The 24,228-nt window shown below is 38.7% G+C and overlaps 3 protein-coding genes across 4 annotated transcripts; all 3 read right to left on the minus strand.

The window, feature by feature from the left end:
- Positions 1-2,134: 2,134 nt before the first annotated feature.
- On the minus strand, positions 2,135-4,486 carry LOC122968716 (heat shock protein beta-1-like). The gene is made up of 3 exons (XM_044334132.1): positions 3,665-4,486; positions 3,444-3,507; positions 2,135-3,110 (listed from the first exon to the last, which is right to left on the minus strand). Exons 1-3 carry the CDS (start codon positions 4,053-4,055, stop codon positions 2,951-2,953), a joined length of 615 nt encoding a protein of 204 aa, XP_044190067.1. The 5' UTR covers positions 4,056-4,486; the 3' UTR covers positions 2,135-2,950.
- Positions 4,487-6,099: 1,613 nt separating this feature from the next.
- On the minus strand, positions 6,100-14,913 carry LOC122969053 (sushi domain-containing protein 2-like). The gene is made up of 16 exons (XM_044334630.1): positions 14,801-14,913; positions 14,102-14,300; positions 13,633-13,784; positions 12,825-12,992; positions 12,564-12,738; positions 12,135-12,336; positions 11,289-11,374; positions 9,837-10,105; positions 9,599-9,733; positions 9,266-9,421; positions 8,736-8,984; positions 8,315-8,498; positions 8,003-8,097; positions 7,724-7,903; positions 6,475-6,571; positions 6,100-6,302 (listed from the first exon to the last, which is right to left on the minus strand). Exons 1-16 carry the CDS (start codon positions 14,862-14,864, stop codon positions 6,275-6,277), a joined length of 2,439 nt encoding a protein of 812 aa, XP_044190565.1. The 5' UTR covers positions 14,865-14,913; the 3' UTR covers positions 6,100-6,274.
- A 924-nt stretch (positions 14,914-15,837) lies between these two features.
- On the minus strand, positions 15,838-23,973 carry myo1hb (myosin IHb). 2 transcript variants are annotated; one of them, XM_044334629.1, is made up of 31 exons: positions 23,848-23,973; positions 23,318-23,433; positions 22,935-23,133; positions 22,780-22,860; positions 22,517-22,696; positions 22,334-22,432; positions 22,122-22,235; positions 21,942-22,013; positions 21,729-21,848; positions 21,294-21,361; positions 21,095-21,200; positions 20,912-20,992; positions 20,735-20,826; positions 20,505-20,599; positions 20,311-20,357; positions 19,957-20,037; positions 19,736-19,841; positions 19,469-19,586; positions 19,199-19,312; positions 19,026-19,102; positions 18,876-18,944; positions 18,682-18,766; positions 18,418-18,580; positions 18,200-18,283; positions 17,923-18,014; positions 17,776-17,833; positions 17,561-17,696; positions 17,373-17,443; positions 16,612-16,709; positions 16,397-16,496; positions 15,838-16,315 (listed from the first exon to the last, which is right to left on the minus strand). In XM_044334629.1, the coding sequence occupies exons 1-31, from the start codon at positions 23,971-23,973 to the stop codon at positions 16,289-16,291; spliced, it is 3,075 nt and encodes a 1,024-aa protein (XP_044190564.1). In that variant the 3' UTR covers positions 15,838-16,288. The 2 variants fall into 2 exon arrangements, with proteins under 2 accessions (XP_044190564.1, XP_044190563.1); XM_044334628.1 differs by having other exon boundaries at positions 17,776-17,827; positions 17,917-18,014.
- Between the last annotated feature and the right edge of the window lie 255 nt (positions 23,974-24,228).

Here is a 24,228-nt window from a genome sequence, read left to right on the forward strand (position 1 = left end):
AGGTGCTGAAACATTAAAAAAAAATCACTCTCTCTGTCTCTGTCCATGGTGCTGAATGTATCGATAAATCTAATGCACTGTCATCACTACTACTACTGCTTCTACCACTAGCACTATTAATACTTCTATGACTACTGTGAACACAAAATATGCCTTAGCAACTATACAGTACTCCCTAGCAACCACCCAAAATCACCATGATAACCACTTCATCCAGCATACCAGCCACCTTGAAATCACCTGGAACACCATAGCAACCACTTGAGAACCACTTAGTAAAACCCTGGCAACCTTGCATAACACCCTAGCAACCACCTAGTAGCCACCTGGAAATGCCCTGACAACCCTGCCAGAAAGTACATTCAAAGTACTACAGAGACCTCCTAGCAACAGTCTAATGACACCATAGCAACTTAGTCAAATATTGAGAACAATACTTGAAACATCCTAGGAGCCACATAGCAACCACCTAACAGTCCACCAACCACCTACCAACCACCTATAGCAACACCCTAATAAAATCGTAATTTTGCTCAGGCCGAAGGCATTTTTCCTCAGACATTTTTACTTTATCTAGTTTGCATGAATCTCAATTTAGCCTATAGATCTAGAAGACTTGTATAGACAAGTGTATACTCATTAAAATGGACTGTAATACTGTGAATTTTACTCATAAGGCATGCTCTGAAGGTGTTTTTTGAAGGCCTGAGAGGTCTGGGGTGATTTCAAGCTTTTTTAAGTTTTCATTATCCAAACTGACTCACAATTAATTATTGGTAAAGAGCCCACTGTGGGTCAGGAAGAACAAAGGGAAAAAAGAAATGAAAGAAGGGAGAAAGAAAAAATGATTTGGTCATGCAAAGACTTTCATCCCATATAAATCTTCGGTGTTACATTTCCACCCTGCTGGCTTGAATCTTTATTGACAAACCAAAGCAAGAACAGGAACATTTCAGCACTGAAGGCCTGAATTCCTAAAAAGGACGTATTCAGTGTATTATAATAAAAAATACAATAAACCTCAAAAGATTGCTGTGAAGAGACAATTTGGCAGCATCCCTTAAAGAATCTGTACATCTTTCTTCTGTCAGTTTGAGAAGATATTTGGCCAGTGGTTACATGGTTAGATTCTCTGCTTCTATGAAAAAGCGACTGGGCAGCTACTTTTCTGTTTTCTATTGATCACTTACTTTGCCATTCTACACTGTATACTAACATTTAATGAATCAGCTGTTACTTACCTCATCAAATTGCTTTTAAGTATTTGCATATTAAAGCCAACCTTTAGTTGGATAATCAACAGATCAAGCCAAGAAGGTAACCAATAACATGAATGTATTTCTATTAAAATCATCTGTATTTTTGCTGTATTTTCAACAGTTATTTCCATCGTTGCTTCATTCCAAGTGATGACGTACAGTAGATACAGTAACTTAGTTATGTTACCATGTATTACCCAGTTCAAACACTGGATGTCACTGTTTACCTTTAAGTGACATGGCCTTGATCAGCTCAGCTCACCACCTGGTTTTTATTCCAGCACCTTTCAACCTCCATTGCATTTCCAGAGATTAAGCTGTTACTGTACATCAGTGTAATTTCCAACTTTCTAAATACCTTTTTTACATCCAGCTTCAGGCTACTGCTGCTGCTGTGTGTTTGCTTTAAATTTAACATCACAAGTCTTGTGGAAAACCACATCTGGGAACATTACTACATGTAAAGTGAGTTTAAAACAGACTTTTGGTGCAATATATACTGTTTGAGAATATGTGCAAATCTTTTAGGACCTTAATTTGGTGTTGAAAACATCTAACACCTGATTAGAAAGATCTCCTTTGCTTGAAGGTCTTCAAGAGAAATTGTTGATAAACTTTAAAAAATGATACTGTTGACATAACAGGAAATGAGACACAGAGTCTAAATATTGCAGTAAACAGGATTTCGTTGCCCTCTTGTGGAACATTTTCATCATGCTTTGAGAAATAGAGCAATAGATGATTTTACAATCTGCCAAAAAGGTGTCAGTAACAAAAGACACAAGATAAGAAAATTATATTCATGTTTTTATATGGCAGAAGCTGTTTAACACATTAATTATATGATATCAGGAACAACTTCATGCTATTCAAGACATCAATATACAGTTTTCAGTAAAAACAAACACAATTAATCTATACTACAGATGTGCTGTCTTTGCTTCAAAAGCAAAATAAAATTCAACTCAACTTATTATTTTTCTAACTTTCTGCCCTGTTATACAGAGGCCAGATACGTTTCATGTATCTATTTGTCATACAGTAAATAACCTGTTTATATGTAAATAGTCAGTAACTATCCAGGACACTAAAAAATGTTATCCATTGTCAGACATAATCTCCAAAGCCCCATCTTCCAAAGTCACATGGGTGTGCCATGTGAAAAACTGAAGCTGAGTTCATTGATCAGGTTCTATTTAGATGTCCAGCTGATGTTCCTTGTGTAGCTTTCAATGATAAAAACTCAGTCATAGAACTAGACTGTGGAGCTGTGAAATGTAGCTTCAGGACACATCTTAGAATATTCAATAGCCTAATATGAATAACAACATCTGACATGTATTTTTTATATAATGAAGACATTAAAACTGCATGAAATATGAAACAATTGTTACATGAAATTCTAGGTCATGTTTAACCCTTTCCAAGTGCTGTCGAGCAAAAATAATTCCTTATCTACTAAGTCAGCTCTGTATTTCATGACTGAGTTTTAAGGTAACTGTGACATGGTGATGATACATTACAGTATTAGATGTTGTCTCATAGCAGAAAAACAAGCCTGTTATTACAGTGAATCACATTTAGTCAGTTATCCCAAACTAAACTAGTTTTTCTTTTTATGCCATGCCACAAAGGTTTTCTACACAACTTGGGCTACATCTGATTGTAGTTTCGAGTTTTGCTCTCTGGTTTCACTTTTCACCATCCTGCTTCTCTTTCATCTGAACAGGTATGACCATCTCATTGGCTGGGTCGCTGATGGATGTCCCGGGGACGGGAGCCTCTACAGACAGGACTCCATCACCAGACAGCGAGGAGCTGATATGCTGTAAATCCACCCCCTCTGGCAGCCTTAAAGAAATGAAGAGAAAGCGTATCAACAACTAACACAAGCAAATACCTGTCATCTTATACAACTGAGCAGACCAATTTCACTGATGCTTTTATAGTTTTTGACAGTCTCAAATAATCAGATAACATTTTCTATCTTTCAATGAAAACTATTCTTGCTTCAGGATACCTTATCATCTGTGTTCATGTTCGTCTTCAACGTTTTACTATTTGTCAGCAATAGTAGGACAGTTCACACATAGACATACATAGAAATGATGTTAATCACCCAGACATCTGAAAATATATGGATTTCAGTTGTCAAAATTCCTCATATTCTCAGAGACGACCTACTTGTATTTCCGGGTGAAGCACCTTGAAACCAATCCATGCTCATCCTGCCTTTCTTCATGATTTCCTTGGAATGAAGAACAGAAATGATTACAAAAATTAATCACATGGCATAAAATGGTGAATTTACAACATATTACAATGCTTTTACTCATGTTTCGACACATATTTTTCCTCAAATCTCACTTAAAGCTTGGCCAATCACAGAAGCACGTGCAGCATACCTGCTATTTGCAAATAACCCTCCTTGGTTGTGATTGTAATCTCCTCAGGTGAGAAGTGATTGACGTCCAAGTTAATCTTCCAGCTGTCGTTCCCTGTTCTGATCTCTGACACCCCGCTTGCCAGTTGTCTCAGACCCCTTTGGTCTAACGCTGCAGGGTGCTGACCCCTGAGTGGTGGCAGAATGGGAGTCTGTGTGTACCCTGGCCAGGAGAAAGATGCCAGCCTCCTCTTTGCCCAGTCTAACCAGTCCAGATCACTAGGCTCCAAGAAAGGTGGGAGGCCAAAATCCTGCGCAAAGATGCGGCTCGGCTGTGTCCAGTTTGGGAAATTATCCCAGCTCACATCTCGGCGGAAAATGGGACGGGATAATACTTTATTTTGGTCACCCATGTCCTAAGAAATAAGCTCAGAATGAAGGAAAGGGATGTTGAAGCTGTTGAAGCTACAAAGCCTGAAGCTCCACCCTAACAAACCAATTTAGATTGATGACCAGGATACTAAACAAAAAGGGCAGCTGTATTTTTACTCAGTACTTCTCAAATGCTACCATTAAGTGTGCAGGAGTTCAGAGGAAAAGGCTGCTTTGGCACCTGTAATGCTTCTTTCGCACACTTTATATACCCAGCTGATTCATTTTAACACTTGTCCTGCAGTTAATGTGATCTAAGGGATGAGAATGACTTGGTATGTCATGAGCTGGGGGTGTTACCTCTCCGTTGCCCTGGGACCTGAAGAGGATAATGCAAATTATCTGTATTTATATCTCTCGAATGTCTATGGCAAGTTGTTGGTGAATGACTCTGAAAGCAGAAAGACGATAGTTTACTGAGCAGTGGCCTCTGCAGTCTTGTCACATACTGGTGTTCTTTGTCCATAGAAATCACAGCCTTGTGTTATGTGAGGGAACAGCACGTACATTCAGAGTCGCACAGGGAGAGTAAACAACAGGGTTACTTCCAGTTCCTAAACACAAGTTTGAAGAAAAAAACTCAAGACCAAACAAACACCATCATGTGATAAGTATGGGGCAGATATTTTAGAATATAAATAATATATTACAACATTAAAGAAGTATTTACATCCAGGACATAGTGATGGATTGAAAGACTGACGCAGTCGCATGGTGGTGGGGAATTTTACGACAGCTACATCTTCATGAGTGTTATGTTGAACAAATAATGAACCAGGCTTTAGAGGAATAAATCAATTCGCCATTCGCTATCACAGAGGGATGGTATTTATTAATGAGGCAATATCTGTAGCCTTTCCATCTGTGCTCATCCAAAGCAGTAGCTAAAGGTATTAGCCAGATATACTGAGCAATAGAAATAGTCTCAAAAGTAACTATGGTTGGAGCAAGTAAATACATAATACTTATATAACTGAGTGGTGCCATTGCCAAGAAAATAGGCTAATATTGTTAGAAACAACCATCTTAAATGACCTGATTTATTAAAATTACTACTATTATCAAAGCAAAGACCTACATACTGTGAATTATAGGTAATACTAGGTAATAGTAATAGCCTGCAATATTGGCAAGAGACAATATTTGTGTTATTTCTGAGAATAATAACAATTATTACGTAGTTATAGTTGTAATTATGATGAGTAAGTTACTCCAAAAAAAGACAGAGGCATATTTGCATTTTCAAGCTTTCAGTTTTATCAGTTAAAACAGGAGCAAGTAGAAGTACAGTAACACGACAAGCCTTATCAGCGTAATTGATGCAACCAGCAATCAGTCAATGTGGTATCTGTTAGCTTCTGTCTCCTGATAACATTTTCCTAACATTTAGTTCTTATCCAAAGCCTTAACATCTGATAAATAGTAGTTAGGGTGACCCATCACCCATTTTTTTCTCAATTTGTTTAAATTGTCATAGTTGTTGGAGTCATACAGGAGTTTTACCTTGAGAGGAAGCTACAGAATAGTTTGCTTGTTTGTCCAATAAGCTGGAAAATGAACCACAATATTCAGCAGCATTTGAGGACAACTCACAAACAATACATACACAGTACTGAGTTCATTTAATATTATAGTTGTTTTATCTGTATTTTCTGTCAATACACAGGTTTTCTGAAGAGCTGATCAAAGATTTTCTTTTTCCTCAGTAGTCCAAACACTTTCTCCAGAGAGATTTACTCTATGACATTAGCATTAATGAGTATTTACGTGGGAGCAGGTGGCACTCTGCTCCGCCTTTGACAGGAGTTTTATCAATAACTGTTACTGAATGAATTGATGGTATAGCACCAACAAACCTCAGCAAAGTATTTTTGCTTTACAATCAACTTAAAGCTACAGTTTTTAGCCCAGAATGGAGTGCAGAGATAGTGGGTGTGGTCCAATGGTGCAATGGACTTTTGCTCAAGTTCAACCTTATATGCAATATTTTAGTCTGGATCATGGCCGGTTTACCAAAATCAGACATCTCTTTTGTATTTTTCTATGTTTCATTTGTACACACTTTGTTAAACTGAAATGATGAAATGGTTTAGGCCTTGATGTATCATGTAAGGTGATAATTCTTTTTTTCTGACTGATCATTTTGTCGGTGGATGAAAATATGAATATGAAGAGTTAGACATCAAAGCTCCAATTCTGGTTAGCATCCTTCTGACTGCGCAGCTTTCCTGAAATTGGGGAAAAAAAACAGTGAGGAGAGAAAATTGACTTTTATTCCAGAGCAGAAAACTACAATACATATCTGTCCAAATTACCTCATACCAAGTAAATGGATTAATGAATTTTAGAAATATTATCTTACAGATTAATAACAGATCAGTTGAAGATACTGTACCGCACCTTTTCTGTTTTCTGCAGTGGAGTGTGATTGTTGTTATCATTACAATCAGTGCTGCAGCTCCAATGACTGAACCGGCCACAATTCCTGCGATATTATCTGAAATATGACAAATATGTTTTTAAACCAGAGTTCCTTGCAAAGCAGTGAGTATTGATTAGATAGTATAGATGCAGACAGGAAGAGAGAGAGAGGTATGACATGCAGCAGAGCTCCTAAACAGGAATCATACTGGGAACATTGCAGTTATTTGGCATGAGTATTTGCCACTAGGTCGCCAGGATTCCCCAAAGTTTGATTCAATTCCATCACACACCATTGTCATACTAAAATTGTTCTTACTACAAGAAAGGTATCAAATTTTTATTTCATGAAGGTGTTCATATTTGTATTTTAGTTCAGGTATTTTTATGTACTTCTGTCTTTCATGGAAAGCATTTTTTGTGATGCTACTCAACATACTAAACATCTGTAAAGATGGGATTAAAGGACTTTCTCAAACATATGATTAGTATTGTCTTTGACTGCATGTAGTCGTTCCAGTGGAGAGGAACCGAGCAGGAAAAAAGTTCATCCTTGTCATCTGTGAATATTCCACACTATCCTGGGGCCCTCTTTTTAAAATATGTCACCACTATGCAGGTAGCTTAAATGTAGTCTCAGGCCAAGTTTTTTGGCTAATGCTATCATCGTTTAATTGCCAATACTATAGCAAAACTTGTTGGTAATATACTACGGTTCTAATAAATGTGAGTTTGAAAGAGTTGCTATTACAATTCTGATGAAAATAAGTAGCCTGTAATAGGAATGTTTCTGTTTTGCTGTATTCCCTGTCATTAATTTATTAGATGTTTTCTTATTCTAGGCAACCCAGAGAGGAGATTTAAATATATTAAACCTATAATATTATAAATTATAGGTTTAAGATGAGCCTATATTGTGTTTAACAAAGAGGGAGCCCTCCTGCAGAGTAGGTCAATGGAGTTGTTGCATTGCTAAATTCTGATTTGATACTATGCATTAAATTTGAGTCAGTAGTCTTATAGATTTATATAAAATGATCAGAGTGATTTCTCTTTTCTTTTTTTTCTTTTTTTTTTTTTGCATTTCAACACATCACAGCTGATTTGATGAATCAAATGACACACACACAGACACACACATGCACACTCAAAGACAGACACTCACACCACTGTTGATTTGTAAAGCTCAAAATCATCGGACAAAACTGGTTTCATTATTTATTCATACTGGAAGCCACGCAGGTTGTGTCCTCTCCAGACCACTGGGCATTCTCCTGGCATGTGCGCTCTGCTGATCCCTCAAGAGTGAAGCCATCATCACAGGAAAGCCGCACCGTAGCTCCTAGTAAATATGTGGTTCCCTCCTTCTTTCCGTTACTTGGTGGTGCAAGCCAGCCACAGGATATCACTGCACAGTATAACAATAACTACCACTGTGAAACCAAGTAAATATTACACATGATAAACAATGAAAATGTTTTCAGAGTTTTTTATCGTCTACACTCACCTGGCTTCAGATCCTCCACAAGAGAAATGTGACTCTGGTAAGACATTCTGGTAGCATTTCCCAGCCTTGGACTACGACCTACCAGGATATCATACCTTGCAGAAAATTAGTTATAGTTAGCAAAACTATTTCACTGAAAATGGAAATAACTATTTACTGAATTGTGAGTTTTTTAATTGAATGGACCTACTTCATTCTGAGGTAACCAACATGTCATAAAAGGTTTGCTCTGTATCTGATAATATTCACTTCATTATGATTTTATTATTATTATTATTATGAGTAAAAGTAGTAATGTGTTTCTTCTCATACCTACAGAACTGAGAGCCCTCTCCAGAGCATATCTCAGACGCCTGATTTTCAAGCGGATCTTCTGGGCTCTCGGGGACAGAAAACACTGGAATAAAACTATGGTCATGCCTGTGAGCATAGTAATATGTGTCCAAAAGATGTTCTGAATCATACGTGAATAAGGCAGATTCGTTGGATACAGCCCCTGTAAGACGAAAGAAACACACAGTTACCACTTACCATTAAAAGCACTTAAAAATGTGATATTTCATTAAATGAGCATGGTTTCTTGAAATGAAGTCATGTTTACCAAGATTACTTTTACAATTTGCTTCTGCACCCTTTCACACAACAGACAATTTATATATAAAAGTAGGTTCACAACAGAAGAAGCCATCACATCAATTTTAAACACCACAGATTCTTATTTCTAATTTCTTACAGCTTGCCCCAAAGTTGAACAGCTCTCCTGGATTGCTCTGATTCTGCACAAGTTCTCCGTTGCTAAGAACAAGGTCGTCTTTGGCGTCACCGTCCATCTTTCCCAACAATCCCAGAGTGGAGCCTTTGAACTCCTCTGGCAGGAGCACAGTGGTTGTCATGGTTCCCTCTCTCAGTCTCACTTCCACCCCGGCACCAGAGGGGAACATCACAGTCACATTTGTAGAAGTCGGAGAAAACACAAACACACCTAAAAGAGAGATTTGGTGTGAATAATTATAGTTCTGGTAGTTTTAACAAGATGATAACAAGAACTCACTGTGAGCAATGGGGTCCTACATGAACACACAATATTGTGTACAATATGTGTACTCTATTGCAAGTTAAAGTACTGCATTCATTAATTGATGGAATAACTGCATGTGTAAGCAGAATTTTGATGTTGTAAAACTTTGGTTTTGTCATCAAAATTTCATTACAACTAGTAATCAAAGACTTCATCATGTGCTGCAAGGTAAATCAGCATCTCACCATCGAGGTCCATCCAGGTCTGCTCAGTAAAAGAGAGAGCTTTTTGATTCTGCAGCACTTCAAGGCCATTGTGACCGCTGACCAGCCGCACCTCCACAACATCAGAGGCCACCTCTCTCATGGCTACAGCCGACAACTTTGTTGCTTTTATCGTTCCTATGAGCGAAAGAATCAAATCAATGACACAGAGAAAAGGAATTGTTGTAACAGTTCATTACAATAATTTCTGCATGTGCATTACTATCTAGGGATATCTGTTATCTTTCTTTAGTTGTAGCACTTTGTTGATCACTTTTGTGAAAGACAGAAAGCTCAGTGCCTCCAGTAGCTCACCATTCACAGGCTCTGTTCTGCCTTGGATTATCAGCTGTTTCACTGCCGACCGTACCAAAGTGTATTCCCCTTTGCCATTGAAGGAGTAGCTGACACCATCAAATGTTATGAAGTGTGGGTCTCCAAACACCACAGCTGGCGATACACATTAAAATCGTAATAATTATAACAATTTTATATAATATAATACAATAATATAACACATAAACTGTACCATAGTTTAGAATAATTGACCCACCTGAGCTGGGTGACTCGTAACGCCTGCAGTCACTGGAGGGCCGATGTTTGAAGTAGTAGTGGCAGTTGTCAGACCAGAGGCAGCAGTAGTAGAAGCTGAGGACATCATACACCCAGTGGGACTCTCCAGGAACTCGAGGGGGTTTCCTGTAGGGAGGTGAGCCCCAGTCGTGTGCTCGGTCTGGAGTGCTCCCCCCGATTGAGTCTGCTGTCAAGATCTGAGCACCGGTGCTGTCATAGCAACACTGCTGCCCTGCTCCATACTTAGGACTGGTGATACATTTACAAAGTATTGTCAGTTGAAACAGTGGACACTGTTGTAGCTGAAAATATGATATAAATTCACAAAAAAAGCATATTTATTAATTTAAAATAGGGTTATAAGTTGTTGCTAATGACTATTAGTGGTCTAGCAGTCTGACATGGGCAGGCTGTACTAGTTGCACACATCAGTTTTTTATATTTAATGTATTGCAGCGTAGTTAGTATTTAGTATATAGTAGTTAGTATATTGCCAAGCAATGGATAACAATAACATTTCCATCAGTATACTTTGATATACTGTGTTATTTAAGTATGAATGTACCGTAATGACTGAGTATGGTTTTTGTCTCAACAAAAGAGAGCACCTTTAATCAGTACACATAGTATAATGCTAATATCCAAGGTGCCATAATCCAAGGACATTCATATAAAGCACTATCACAGAGTTTAACCAAAGTATGTGCTAACATGCAAATGAGCACGAGGAGGGAATTTCCTACTATTTACTTTCAGGATAAGGTAGGGGGGGCAGGGTGCGGGCATGTAATTGGGATTTATGATAAGAATAAAGATGTAGATAGGTGGCCAAAAGGTGACAAAGTGCAATATACTGTAAGAACAAAAGTTTCCTTTTTATGACTAAAATTGGCTAAAATATTCCGTAAAATCTGCATGACACATAAGTTTTACTTAGGTGGAATTTGCAAAATGCTAATCTATCTGTCAGTTTAGCATTATGATACGTCAACAAAATATATATTAAATTCATAAAGTTGTCAGACACAAATGTTTCATGAGCAAATATTCATGACATATGCTAGATAAATTAGTAGAGCACTGGAAAGTCAGCTTCATAAAATGCAGATCTTATATTTTTGTTTTGCTCATATAAAGTGAGTACTGTATACATACTACTCCATATTAATCTTGACAGCAGGTACTAGAGGTTGCCTCTCTTTGCTCAATGTCACAGATTCAGCCAAACTAACTATAAGCTGCAACTATTTACACATGACTACACATACATTTATTGCTGACACTGAAATTTGCACTATATAGGCATAGTCTACAAAATATGTGAAGATATGTTGCTGATGTATTGCTAATGGCGTCAATGCATGTTTAAAAATGTGAATATAATGTTGTTACACAACACTTACAGCATGTTAACAGAGTTGTCTGGACTCACCTGGCTTGTATAGCCCTCACACAGTGAACACTCCCAGGATGGTAGGTGCACACACTCCCTTTCTCTATATCACAGCCATAGTCAGTCTGAGGGGAGAGATACGACGTCTTTAGCAGCCTAGTATTTGCTTCTCTTTGTTCATGTATAGTATTAACTCCAGTTCAGAGGCATAATTGTGATAAGGAAATGGCCACTCAGTTTTTCAGTTTGCTTGTCAACAATTTGACCACAGTTACACAGTTACAAATACTTCACAGTGAACCCTTCACAATACACTAATCCACTAGCTGCAGACATGCAATACAAACACTGTATTTGAGACTCACCCGCCATTGAATTGAGGCAATAAGATATATTATGACACTTGTTCCGCTTGCAAAAACTGTGTGTAAATGCTGTAATCAGGGGAGACCTCTCCTTGACTTTGAATAGATAAGCAGTGAGGATTAGCAAAACGCTACAGCCACTGCCAACTTCAATAAACACATAAAATAATTCCAAACTTTTATCTAGAAAGCACATAAAATAAATTTTATAAACTCTGATGACATCTCTGTTCTGTTCATTTAAGACATTACATTTAAGCTTTATATTATTTTTAAAATGAAGTTATCATTCTCTGTTTAAGCCTTTGCCTGAGTCATTAATCTGTAAACTAAAGGTACAAGGTGTGTACTTCTCAATACAGGATTGGGTCCCACATGAGACTCTCCATGTGCCTCTTTCAGCCCACACACAAAAATGCAGACACACCTCTGCTTTGTCATTCTTTGTCATTAAACATTTACTTCAAGGCTGTCTCAAGTGAATGCAGCTTAATCTAAATGAGTGACTCTTCACACTTACATGAAACCTCCCTGTATCTGCTCTCGCTTGAGCCAGAGTGCAGGGGCAGTCTATGATCTCACTGAGGAAGTTGGGCAGCTGATTTTCCAACTGGTCCCATGCTAAACATTTGTCCAGGGCCCAAACCATTGAGTTGTCCCTGAACTTCTGCTCCAGATGCCAGGCTAGAGCGTGATCCTCTGTCCATGCAGCTTGTACATTCCTAAATGAAACATGTGACAAAAAGTAGTAGCTGTAACTTTTTTTTACATATTAATTGTACATTTTTACATGAGTTTTTCCATCATGGTGAAGTAGATTGTTCAGGCATAGATTATCATTTTGTATTATCATTGATTTTTAGAGGATTTGTGGGAAACCATAATTGAATAGCAAGAATAATCATCTTTCAAATGCTTTCTCTATATTACAGGAAGCATTTGTACATACCATATGCCATCAGGGTAGGCGCTGGAGCTGACACGTAGGGCGCCAAGCTCCCAGCTTGAAAAGCCGTTCTCTGCTGGTTTGGGTAAAAAGCTAAAGGAACCGTTGTTTGGGTGATCCTTTGCAAGTGAGTACAGATACTTCCACTCGCCCTGCCAAGAGTTTGAATAAGGCTCCCCTGCAAGGAAATATTTATAGAATTCAGTGTTTACCCCAATTAACAGATTCATGTGATCTCAAAAGTGTTTGTACAGGTGTACTTACCTGTCTCTCTATATCCCCAGAGCTCTATATTGACCTTCTCCCCTTTGACCAAAGAGGTATTCCAAGTCATCCCAAGAGTGCCTCCAACACCCGGTGTACCATAGTACTGCCATTTTGTTGAGTTGTCCAGAATCGCCTTGAACTTAGCATCGAACTTGCCAGTGTGTACTATTGCAAGACATTTGAATCAAATAAATCATATATTAATGTAGTTTCACCACCAAATTGAAGAAAATGGTATATTGAAAAGAATTTGGACTGTATGTTTTTAGTTGAGACCTGGTCAAACAGCACTACTGGTGTAGCAACACTGATAAAGGCTTAACCTCCAAACTATAATTTCTATCAGTCAGTCAGACAAAATAGGAAAGGAGGAGGGATTGCAGCCATTTTCTCTACACAGTTTGTGTGTGATGACATTGACTTGGGTGAATTTACGTCATTTGAATATCTTACTCTGGAACTCAAAGCAGAATTATCAGTACTTATCATTACATTATATCGACCACCAGGATATTCATCACTATTCCTATTCCTTTATTTTATCTTTTACCAAAATGTTTTATTTTCCCTCTTATGTACATTTACATGTTTTTATGTTCATTTTATGTCTTTATGTCTTTCTTGATGTGAAACACTTGGTACATTTAATTTCTTTTGTTGTAAAGAACTTTGAGCTACAATTTTTTGTATGAAAGGTGCTATACAGATACAGTTATTATTATTATTATTATTGTTATTGATAGCTAAGAAATTGTTTTGACCACCCTCGTACTGTAAGAATAAGTGATATAAAGGATTATTGTACCTGATAGCCAGGCTCCAACTCTACTGAAAGTTGTGCCATTATCTGAGGAGATGTGCAGAGGAACCCATCCAGTTTGATACAGTAGTGGGGAGATACAGTGACCTCGACCGTTTTCATCCACATACCCCATAGTATTGAAATCATTGTTGAACCTGCCATTGTAAAAAAAAAAAAAAAAAAAAAAGATAAGTACTTCAACTGTATAATGTTGAAACAAGTGTTATACTTGAGTGTTTAACACTTCTTTCTTGACCTTGGAAACGGTAGTTTAACAAAAAAAGAAGACCACAAGATGCTGCTGTAAGTTCAAAAGCTAGAAGAGTTGAAATGGACCATGAAGGTTTTTGTTTTTTTGTCAAGTGTTACAAATGAGCCAGTGTATTTCTCTTAAACACCATCAATCAATCAAATGTATAACCAGGTCCGGTTTAGGAACCTGTAAGCACTGAGGTGTAAAAGCAAGTCTTACCTGCATACAATGTGGGAGCTTTTATTGAAACTTGCATCAAGGATAACAAAATCTGCCCCACCAAAAATGGACCCAGAATATGGAAAGATTGCAACACAGAAGTCTTTATAGTCGACACAGCAGTTCTTCAGAGATGTGCATGTTGAGTGGCACGAACATGAATCTAATTTTTCCCCACAGTTTCCCTCACATGTCTGTCCTGTTAGAAAAAAAGGATAGAATATACAATAATTGAGAGATAAAAAATGTACAAAATGTTACAGTTAATGATGAATGCAAATATTTTAAGCTATTTAATTTGCAAATTATTACATTTCATTATTCTGTCTTTAAAATATAAAAAGATAATCGAAACTTAAATATACTTTTTACTTTTTGTCATTCAATTTACTGTCTTTATGTCTTTATTTTATGTTCCGCCTCACAATTCACTTGTCTCTTAACATTTACAATCTGTTTAGTGCTTTGATTTAAAGACTATTTCCTGCAACCTTAGTTAACTGTTTACTTCTGGATTCATTCTTTATGCATCTCTGCTCTACACACATAGAAATTACGTTGATCCTCTCGTCTAGCTAGAGGCAGAAAACAAGGATATTTCTCAAAATGTCAAAGATGGTTTACAATGCATGTTAAATTTATACTCATTTTCATAATGTTTTTGTTCAAGATTATATTTAGAAGTGTGCAGGTACTTACCTAATGTGCTGCAGATAGATGAAACCAGCAGGACAAATATTACTGCTGTGAATCTTTCCATCATGACAGAGTATACGTTTCACACGCTTAGCTGCTTCTACTACTACTATCACGAGTAGATATACTCAGCATTTTTTGAAACCTTGGCCCTTTGATCACAGGCTTTTACAAGCATCTGTTTAATCATCAACCAGACGTCATTAGGGTAACAAACTTTTATTTACCCTCACATGATCACCTTTGACCTTTGAGTTTGTTAGTGTAGATTGTATATCAGAACCTCATCCTGGCTCATACTTATCACATTTAGACACAAATCCAATTTATCAAGACACTACTTTTGGAGATAACAGCTCAATAAAACATATTGTATCAGTGTACAATAATATAAAACTAATATGCTAGGCAAGCATGTACTTTAGCATGTTAAAATGCTAACTTTGAGCATGTTGAACTCTTGAACTAAAGGTTGACATTTGAGATGGGAGAAGACCTGCACATCTGTAATTGTGATGCATTTGATAATAATGCCATCTTGTCCTGAAGAGGACAATATGTGCCAAACATTGATTCATAGGATTAGGAATAAAATGAAATAAAAATCTGAGTTATGAGTGTGAAACTTTGTGCATATTGATATGCTAATGTTAATATGCCAACATGGTAAACTACTGTCAACATACAGCTTTGACTGATGACAGTCTTGTGTATCATGTGCTTATTTCGCCTCTGGCATCATGATGTGACTTTAAAGATGACGGTGTGTGCAAATTTCATTCTCTGCATGACTAATTGAAAGTGCTGATAAAAACATTCCCTGAGATGCTGAGATGGAGACCTGTAGGGCCAACAGTAGACCAGTGGGAGGAGCTGCTGCCTTGGGAATCATCACAGTGCTTCAGTGATTGTCAAGCATCCATATGAAATGTGTTGGTGTGTTTTCAACTAATTTCCAAGAGATATGGATATTTCACAGAAGTGGTATCATGGTTTAACATGTTTTAATGTAAAGGTAAACATGGGTGAGGTATTATAAACATTGTTACATTCATGGCTTCACACGTTAATGTTTTTCTTTATTGCTAACATCCAGACAGGATTTCAGGTACAGTACATTTACTTAAAAATGATTACAAGTGCTTCTGTTAATATTAATATTGGTGCAGTATATGTGCATGAATCTGAGGTGGACTGTTTAATACACACAGGGGTGATATATATTGTAGACATTAGGAGCAAGCAGACCCACTGATATTCTGGCGAGGCTCTGCTCTGAGCATGTTGTCCACTCTCTAAAACTAAAGTATTGGCAGTAATGGTGTGAAAATAACATATACTTCATTGTGTAACATTATCATAAAGATGCAAAAAGTAAAAATCAGCTGACATAAAACCCAAGTTATTGGCAACAGCCAGAGAAAGCATGGCTGTTACTAAACTTTGCAGCTCTGAGACAGAGAGGAGCAACATCCCGAATCACTGGCGTCATCATCTGGACTTTGTTCTTGTCGATTCCTAAAGAAAAAAAAGATCTTAGTCAGTTGTTAAAATGAATAACAATTCGTCATTGTCTTAACCTGATCCCTCAACACTCACCACCATCAAATGGCCGTTCTTTGCCCTGTAGACCATTGACTCCTGACCACTCTTGAAGTCAACAAACCCCTCTCTGCCAGGCTGGATGTCAAACCGCACACTGCACATGACAATAACATGTTTTCACTCGATTAGGATCAATGTGGGTTTTACTCCTAATTTAAATATTTATTTAATTTTTTTATATATTGCTATATACAATCCAGACTCTCTACCTGCCCTGGACCACTTTGATGTAGTTCTGCTTGTTGGCAATAACACACAGCTTAGTCAAGGCCTCAAACAGGTAGTCACACTGCAGAACCAGATCTCCCTGAAAGAACAAAAGTTATCAGTCCTGCAAATGTTAGATGTGGGGGAATAATTTCCCTTTTTACCTAAAGGTAAAATGACACAGTGTTCCCCGGGTCATTCTCTGATCATCTGCAATTCTAGGAGCAGTAGGTCATGACCTGTTTCTTTCAGAGCGGTTCATCTCTCTGCCTGATAAGGCTTGCTGTCTCCCATGGTAACCAAGGTCTGGTAGAGATATGCTGTGTTTTGAGAGACAGTCAGACTGGTCTCCTCTAAAAATGTATTGCATGTGACCTATGCACAGTCTACATGACTTCAGTTAACTGTCTATAGTAAAGTGTCTATAGTTCAATATCCAATAGAGGCATAGATGGCTAAAGAATAACCTTATTTGGACACATAGTATGGTAAGAATTTGGTGAAGGCTTTAAATACTCCATGTCTCGAAGTAGACCAGCAGAATTGAGTGGCATTACTCAGTGATTTCACTTGTACTGTTAACTCTGTTCTCCTTGATCTCCTTAAGTAAATGTTCCTGCGTAAGACATCCTGGTCTCCTGAAAACTTCTTCAGTTTGGGTTAACCAGCTCTCCATCAGTTCCTTCACATTAGATATGGTGATTTAGAGATTAAAAAAGACAAAACACTGACGCTGTAGACAACAGTTTGTTGATCCATCTACCTTTTGCTTGATGTCATCGCATATGACATGAAGGATCAGGAAGTTGTCACTCAGGTTGCTGACCGACACACCTGTAAAGGAGTCATCTTTAAAGCTTAAATCACATGTGACTACAGCAGCAAGTTTCAAATGTGTGTATGGCTTTCCTTACAGATAATGATATTCTATCTTGTTATCTCACTCCTTACCTTTCAGAGAAGTGTAATCTATCCGCTGCTTGATCTTGGCCTCTTCAACCAGGTAGACAGCTTCCTGGGTGAAGATGAGCTGCCGGAGACGAGGCCTGAACCCATTCCTGTCGTACTTCACCACTGGCACGCTGTACTGTGGGAGGGAAATAAACAAGGTCAGGGTGGATAAAAAAGATGACAAAGATGCTAAGCAAGGTCCAATGTTAGTTTACCTTGATGTGCTCATGCCGAATCATCTGAAGTACTTTGATACTTATGTCTTCCACACCTTAATAGAAAAAACATACAATATATTATTATGATAATGTAATTTTCCTCATAAGACTTAATGATAAGAAAATAATCCTGGGGTCTTTCCTATCCTGGTGTCCATGAATGGTCTGCACACACTGAAGGGGTAGTTTTCTTTTTTTCCTTTGAACATGGAGCTGGTCTGTACTTTTAACAGAAGCTGGAAACAGAGATAATATGAAAACAAAGAGTAAGATGAGATAAGATAAACTTCCTGAGAGAAATGTATCTGGCACTGAAGCATTGCCCTCAAACTACCTCCAAAATGAATTTAAATGGATTGGATGTATTGTGATTCCTACACTAATGTTTGTAACTTTGTGTGTGAAAGACAGTGCATTGTACCTGTGCTTTCCTCTGTGGAGTGATTCCTCGAACATACTTCTGTACCATGATGCGAATGTAGAGTTTCTTCAGAAGCTGGGACGCCTACAAAAGATTTTACATGAGCTGTTTGATTTTACACTTTTACAGGGCGCAGGTATTACCAAAAGTACCAACATGAGCCCAACAAGCATGCAGTCTTGTGGAAGCAGTTTGTGAGAAAAGAAAGCGTCACACACCTCTTTCATTATAGGCGGAGGGGTTAGCCAAGAGTCCTTTTCCAGGACTGTTTTGGGAAGGTTTTCCCTCAGCCGAGTGAGGTAGTTTTGCCTTACATACGCCAGGTACTCACTGTTGTCAACACAGGCTGGCTGATTTCTGGTCATGAAACCTTTAATGAACCTAGAACAGATCAACAGACAGGTAAGCTCATTCTCTCACAGCCATCGTTCCCATTACCATCAAAATCATATCTCATTGCCACCTCTCATCTCTTAACTTACTTCTTGATGACCTTGACAGCCCATGCCCTCTTTTCTCTCTCCTTTCTAGCCAGCAGACCTCTCCAGCAGTTCTCAATCTTAGTGGCTGTTTAAATAATGCAAGGTAATAAAAAGTAATATCTTAAATATACCGCCATGGAGTCAGGAGAAAGCTTTTTGCCTTTAAACAAACTTGTGTGCATTTTAACACTAACCGGCCTCTCGCTGCTTGATGAAGTCTCCTTTCACCCTGTAGCCTTTGTACTTGGCCTGAATCCTTGTTGCTGCAACAATGACAGTGAACTAGTTAATCATCAGAAGTTTCATTATGTTACTACAATTGAATTGACAGAGCCATGTCTCACCTAGCTTGTGTTTGCAGACCTGAAAAGCATCCTCAGTTGCAAATAGAGTTCTGGGGTGGCGGATGAAAATTTTTGTCCTTGAGGGAAAGAGACAAACAATGAGACAATGAGACTGGAATCTATTCCAGGTGAACCAGCACCCATATGACACCCGTCCATTAACATCTGCCTACCTGCCCATCTTGTACTCATCAGACTTGTAGCCCAGGTGTTTGATCAGGCACCGCACACCTTCTGCAGCAGTACCTTTCCAGTTGGGCCAGGTGTCTGGACACAGAGGCTTGTACCTGAGCACAAGAAGAAGAAGACCACACGCTCACACACAGCTTTATAGTTTAGACTAACACCAGCAGTGAATGTGTCCATGGCAAAAATGAGAGTGTGCCAAACGTCTTCTGCAAGAAAAAGTAATTTCTTGTGCATTGGGATTTTTGATTAGCTACCTCTGGAGGAAGATCTCATATTTGCGGCGGTAAGCAAACCCAGCACGCCTGACCCTCAGGTGCTCCATCAGCCCCAGGTATTTCACCTGATGTCTCACCAACACGTCATCAAAGCGTCCTGCAGGAGACACAGCAGTGCTTCTGTTCTACATGTGCTCACTGAGTATAGGCTGAACATACATGTAGACTATATATTATGCTACAAAGCTTGGCTGAAGCTCTAATATCTTTACAGAAATGGAGGATGTTTAGGACACAAGACCTCACCTGGCTGTTTGGCTTCATTGGGTTTAATGCAGCGGACGTACCAAGGCTCTTTGGACATTAAGATCTCGGTCAAACCCACCAGACTGCTCTTAAACTGAGTCACCACCTGAGGAGACACAGGAAAATGGCTGGGATTTGAGTATTGACAGTTTGTGTATAGTAGTTATGTAAATAATAAAATCAATGAGTCATTGAGCATCATCATTTGAATAATTTCTTACAGTTTCTGGTCTCCTCTTGCTGTCTGGTTCAGTTGAAGGAAAACAATGTTTGATAATAGCATTTTTGGACTGTCGCATGACCTTAAAAAGAACAGGAAAACTGTTGACCACCCGTCATTATAGTAATATATCCCGTAAATAATAATTTAATGTGAAATAGTAATTAGCAGTTATACAACTTAATTCTCATTACTATTTACTTTCTTCAAGGATAAAAAAATAGATACATGACTATAGATATGTAGGAGATGTTGCATCTATGTCTGTGACAGGCAATGTATAAAACAATCAATCAAATTATAAATTTTTTAATTTTCTAGGAATCATCATCCAATCAAAATGAAACAAAATTACCTCTTTTCCATTTCGATACAGGAGATCATTGTTTTTGTCCAAGAATCCTGAAAGTTTAGAAGAAAAACTCTAATTTAATTAGAGACAGCCACATATTATTTAGCTTGCACAAAAAATATGGCGGTATTTCAGGTTCAAGTGTGTGTTAATGAATATACAAGAGACAATATTTCAGTGTTGAAGCTATATCTCACCAATTACACAGTATGTAACCTCGCCAGCATAGTGTAAGAGGCGGAAGTCTCCTCTGCCCAGTGTTTTCCTTGTTTTCTGATCTGCAAGTTTATGTCTGCAGGAGGGGAAAAGTTTGTAAAGATTAGTGTCTATTATATGAGTGTTTCTAGCAGGTCTGGCTGCTGGGTCATATTCCTTCGCCATGTGCATGTAATGTGCATTTACTGTAAAGCAGAAGCGTAGAACTCACGTGACAAAATGAGGGTGACCACTTATCTTTTCCTCCATCTTTTCCAGGAAGGTGAGATCTGTGGCCTCTCCGGGACGTAAACATTCCTCGTCCTGTAGGAGAGGACAAGCATCAGTAATTCAACAGTTTTAGTATTGTTTGTCTTTTTGCAGAATCATAACTCAATCATGTCTTAACCAATAATGAGATGATTCCTCTGTGTTTCTCCTCCACAAGGTCACAGATTATCTTGTTGTTGAAAAATGGCACTGGTTCCCACTGTGTATTAAAAAATGAGAAAGACAAAAGTGAATTATAATGTTGGTGTTGTTTATAGCGCTGTGAGACATAAATGTAGTTGGTAATAAAAGTGTTTATTACTTCAATCCCTTCCATCTCGTACTCCTCTTGCTCTGACTTCAGGGTCAGCTGGATGAAAAGCTGCTGCAGCTTCTCATTGCAGTAGTTGATGCAAAACTGCTCAAAGCTAAAATAAACCACAGGTGCCGTCAGCTCCGGATTCTTCATTTCACACTTCATTTCACCGTTGAAGAACCAATTCATCTGTATGTGTTCTCACCTGTTCACATTGAAAACCTCGAACCCATAGATGTCCAGTAGACCAATTACTGTCTTCCTGGAGGAATCCTAAATAAAATTTACCCAGACATCATGCATTCTGGTTTTTAACTGTACATGGATTATGTGCTATAGACTAGATATGGAGCAATCTTGTGTAGCCAGGCCTCTCCTGCGAAATTCAAGCTCATAGTGTTACTTCAAAACAATGAAATTACATTACATAGAGAAAGGTAGCCCAAAGAAAATATTAGCCAGATGTGCTGTTTCCAGATTTGGATGTTTTCAAACCCACAATCACTCATATGACTTCTTAAAGGTTTACTAAACTCTTGTTATCCCACTTTTCTATGAGATTGATGAGACAGGTCTGGCTGGTCAAGATTAAAAAGAGAGCAAATTGCTTTTTTTAGGTACATCTATATTGTTTGCTCACCTGGTTAGCTAATGATTCATTGATCTTGTTGACCAGCCAGTTGAAAGTGCGGCCATAGATGGCTTTGGCAAGGGCATCCCTGGCGTATACAGCGTGATCCACAGAGAAGGGACTTAACACCTTTAATGTCAGAAAAAGATAGATCATTTTAAAAAATCAGCATAACAAATAACATATTTTATTATATGAATTAAGCGAAAGCAATCAAGTCACCTCCTCGGTTTTGGCTTCAATCTTCCTGTGGGTTAAGCCCTGTTGTAGCACCTGAATAGGAATCCCCAGCAACTGCAAAGCAAGGCAAAGCAAAACTGGTTATGCAACAGCAACTCTCTCTCCCCGATCTCCATCAGGAAATAACATGAAGATAGACAAAAGAATTTGTTTGGTTCTCACCTTTGACACCCAGTGCATCTCCTGGTTGCCGTTAAGAGTGGCGTATCCTCGAGTATCTGCTTCAAACTTGATGTTTCCCAAGTGGAGCACGCTAGCAATAATTCCAAACAGGTGCTGCATTACACCCGGGGAGAAATAGTTGATGAATCACCAGTAAAATGTGTCATGTATGTTTTTATATAAAGGTTTTAATGTGTACAGTATAACCTCACCTCAATATCAGTCTCACTGAACTCTATGACAGAGAGGGCTTTCTGCACTGTCCTCCAATCACTTTTATCATTGATAGAGCTCACTTTGGCACAATCACCCTGGAGGAGACAAAGAACAAAGAACATTTTTGAAGGTTTTTGTTACACCAGATTTTGTAAAAAAAAAAGTGCTTTTTCACTGACCTGCACCAGGTAACTGTAGTGTTGGCAGTTCCTCTCCAGGCCAAGCCAGCGTAGCAGATCTTCCTCTCCGCCCTCCACCAGCTGGTAAAAGATGTGGAAGTTTCTCTCTCCGTGGTTCTGGTGGACCACGCGTGACTTCTCCAGCAAGTAACTGAGAATGTGACCACCAACTGCACCACCCTGAGGGAGAAAGGTAATCCATAACCCAACTTCATATTGACATTGTAATACACACTAGTAATAATGAGGTTATTTCAGCCCACCTGGTGGTCGAACTGGATGTCCATGTATTTCCCAAAGCGGCTTGAGTTGTCATTCTTCAGGGTTTTGGCATTTCCGAAAGCCTGGAAGGTATAAAATAAATTAAATTTAACAATGGGCTAACACAATACACAGATCCACTTTTTATGACACTGACCTCAAGCACTGGATTGGAGAGAAGCAGTCTGTCTCGGACGTTGTTCAGGAGTTTGGTACTTGGACAGCTGACAGCATAGAATTGCAGGATTTTCTTGGAGGCCTCAGTCTTGCCGGCCCCACTCTCCCCCGAGATCAGGATGAAATGGTTGTTGAACTCAGACAGCATGGTGCGGAAGACATTGTCCGCCAGCGCATAACTGAAAGGACAGTGATGGGTCAAATTCAGTCTGCTTTTAAAATTCAGACTTTGACTTTTGGCATCTCGCAACGTCTACATGTTTGTCCTGAACACAATGTAGCATTCAACACTCCTGCATAAGCAACATTTTTCAAGACTACCCATTGCCAAACCACAGTCCAGATTTTTTTTTTAATTCTTACATATGAGGTGGCAGCTCAAAGAAGTTTACACCCATGTAGGTATCCATTTGCTTCTTGCTGTAGATGTCTATCTCTTTATACGGGTTGACTGACACCAGGAGCGTCCCTATGTAGGTCTGCAGAGAAAGACAAGAAAAGCAAGTCATGGTCATCACCTCTTTCACATGAGCTTTCTGGCCTGTTATTTCATAAATCATGTTTTTTCTTCAACATTATATGGCATTAAAATAACGCTTCCTGCAGTGTGGTATCTATGTATCACTCCACTGATAAGTAATTTTGTCCTTCTCAAAAGCAATAAGTTTGGTTAATCACTTGTCATGACCTCACAGACAGCGGTGACCTTTAGAGTGCTCACTCTGCAAACGAAAAGAACAGGAGCTGCTGTTTCAGCAACACAAGGTGCCAGATTCAGCAGAAGGGAACACAGCATTAGGAACCTTGTTGGGTTGAAGGTCGAGGTTTAATTAGAGTAAGAGAAAAAGCGCAGTTGGTTATCCAGAATGACACCGCACACAGGAAGGACTCACGTAAATGAGATTCTCATGGAAGCGTTTCCTCAGGTTGTCCAGGAAGGCACTTTCACTTGTGTAGGCGTCCAGGAGAACAAAATCCTGGATGCCCACGCGATCCCGGGCTGTCAGGGAGGCCTCCATGTTCCTCAGGATCCGGTTACACCGCTCATCCAGGCTCTGCGCCCGAGCAGGAACACATAAGTGACATGGCAAGTAAACAAGTGACAAGGCATCAAAACAGAAGTATGTAACATGAAAAAACTGTTTTATGCATTTCATGAGACTTTGATGATACAATTAATCGCTCTCTATGACATTTTTCTTATTTTTGGCCCAGTTCTCCCCTCTGTTAAGACCGGGCCTATATGTCCGGTCCTTCGTGTCCTGTTTTCCTCA

This window comes from Thunnus albacares, chromosome 18, assembly GCF_914725855.1.
Source record: "Thunnus albacares chromosome 18, fThuAlb1.1, whole genome shotgun sequence".
Taxonomy (NCBI): Eukaryota; Metazoa; Chordata; class Actinopteri; order Scombriformes; family Scombridae; genus Thunnus; species Thunnus albacares.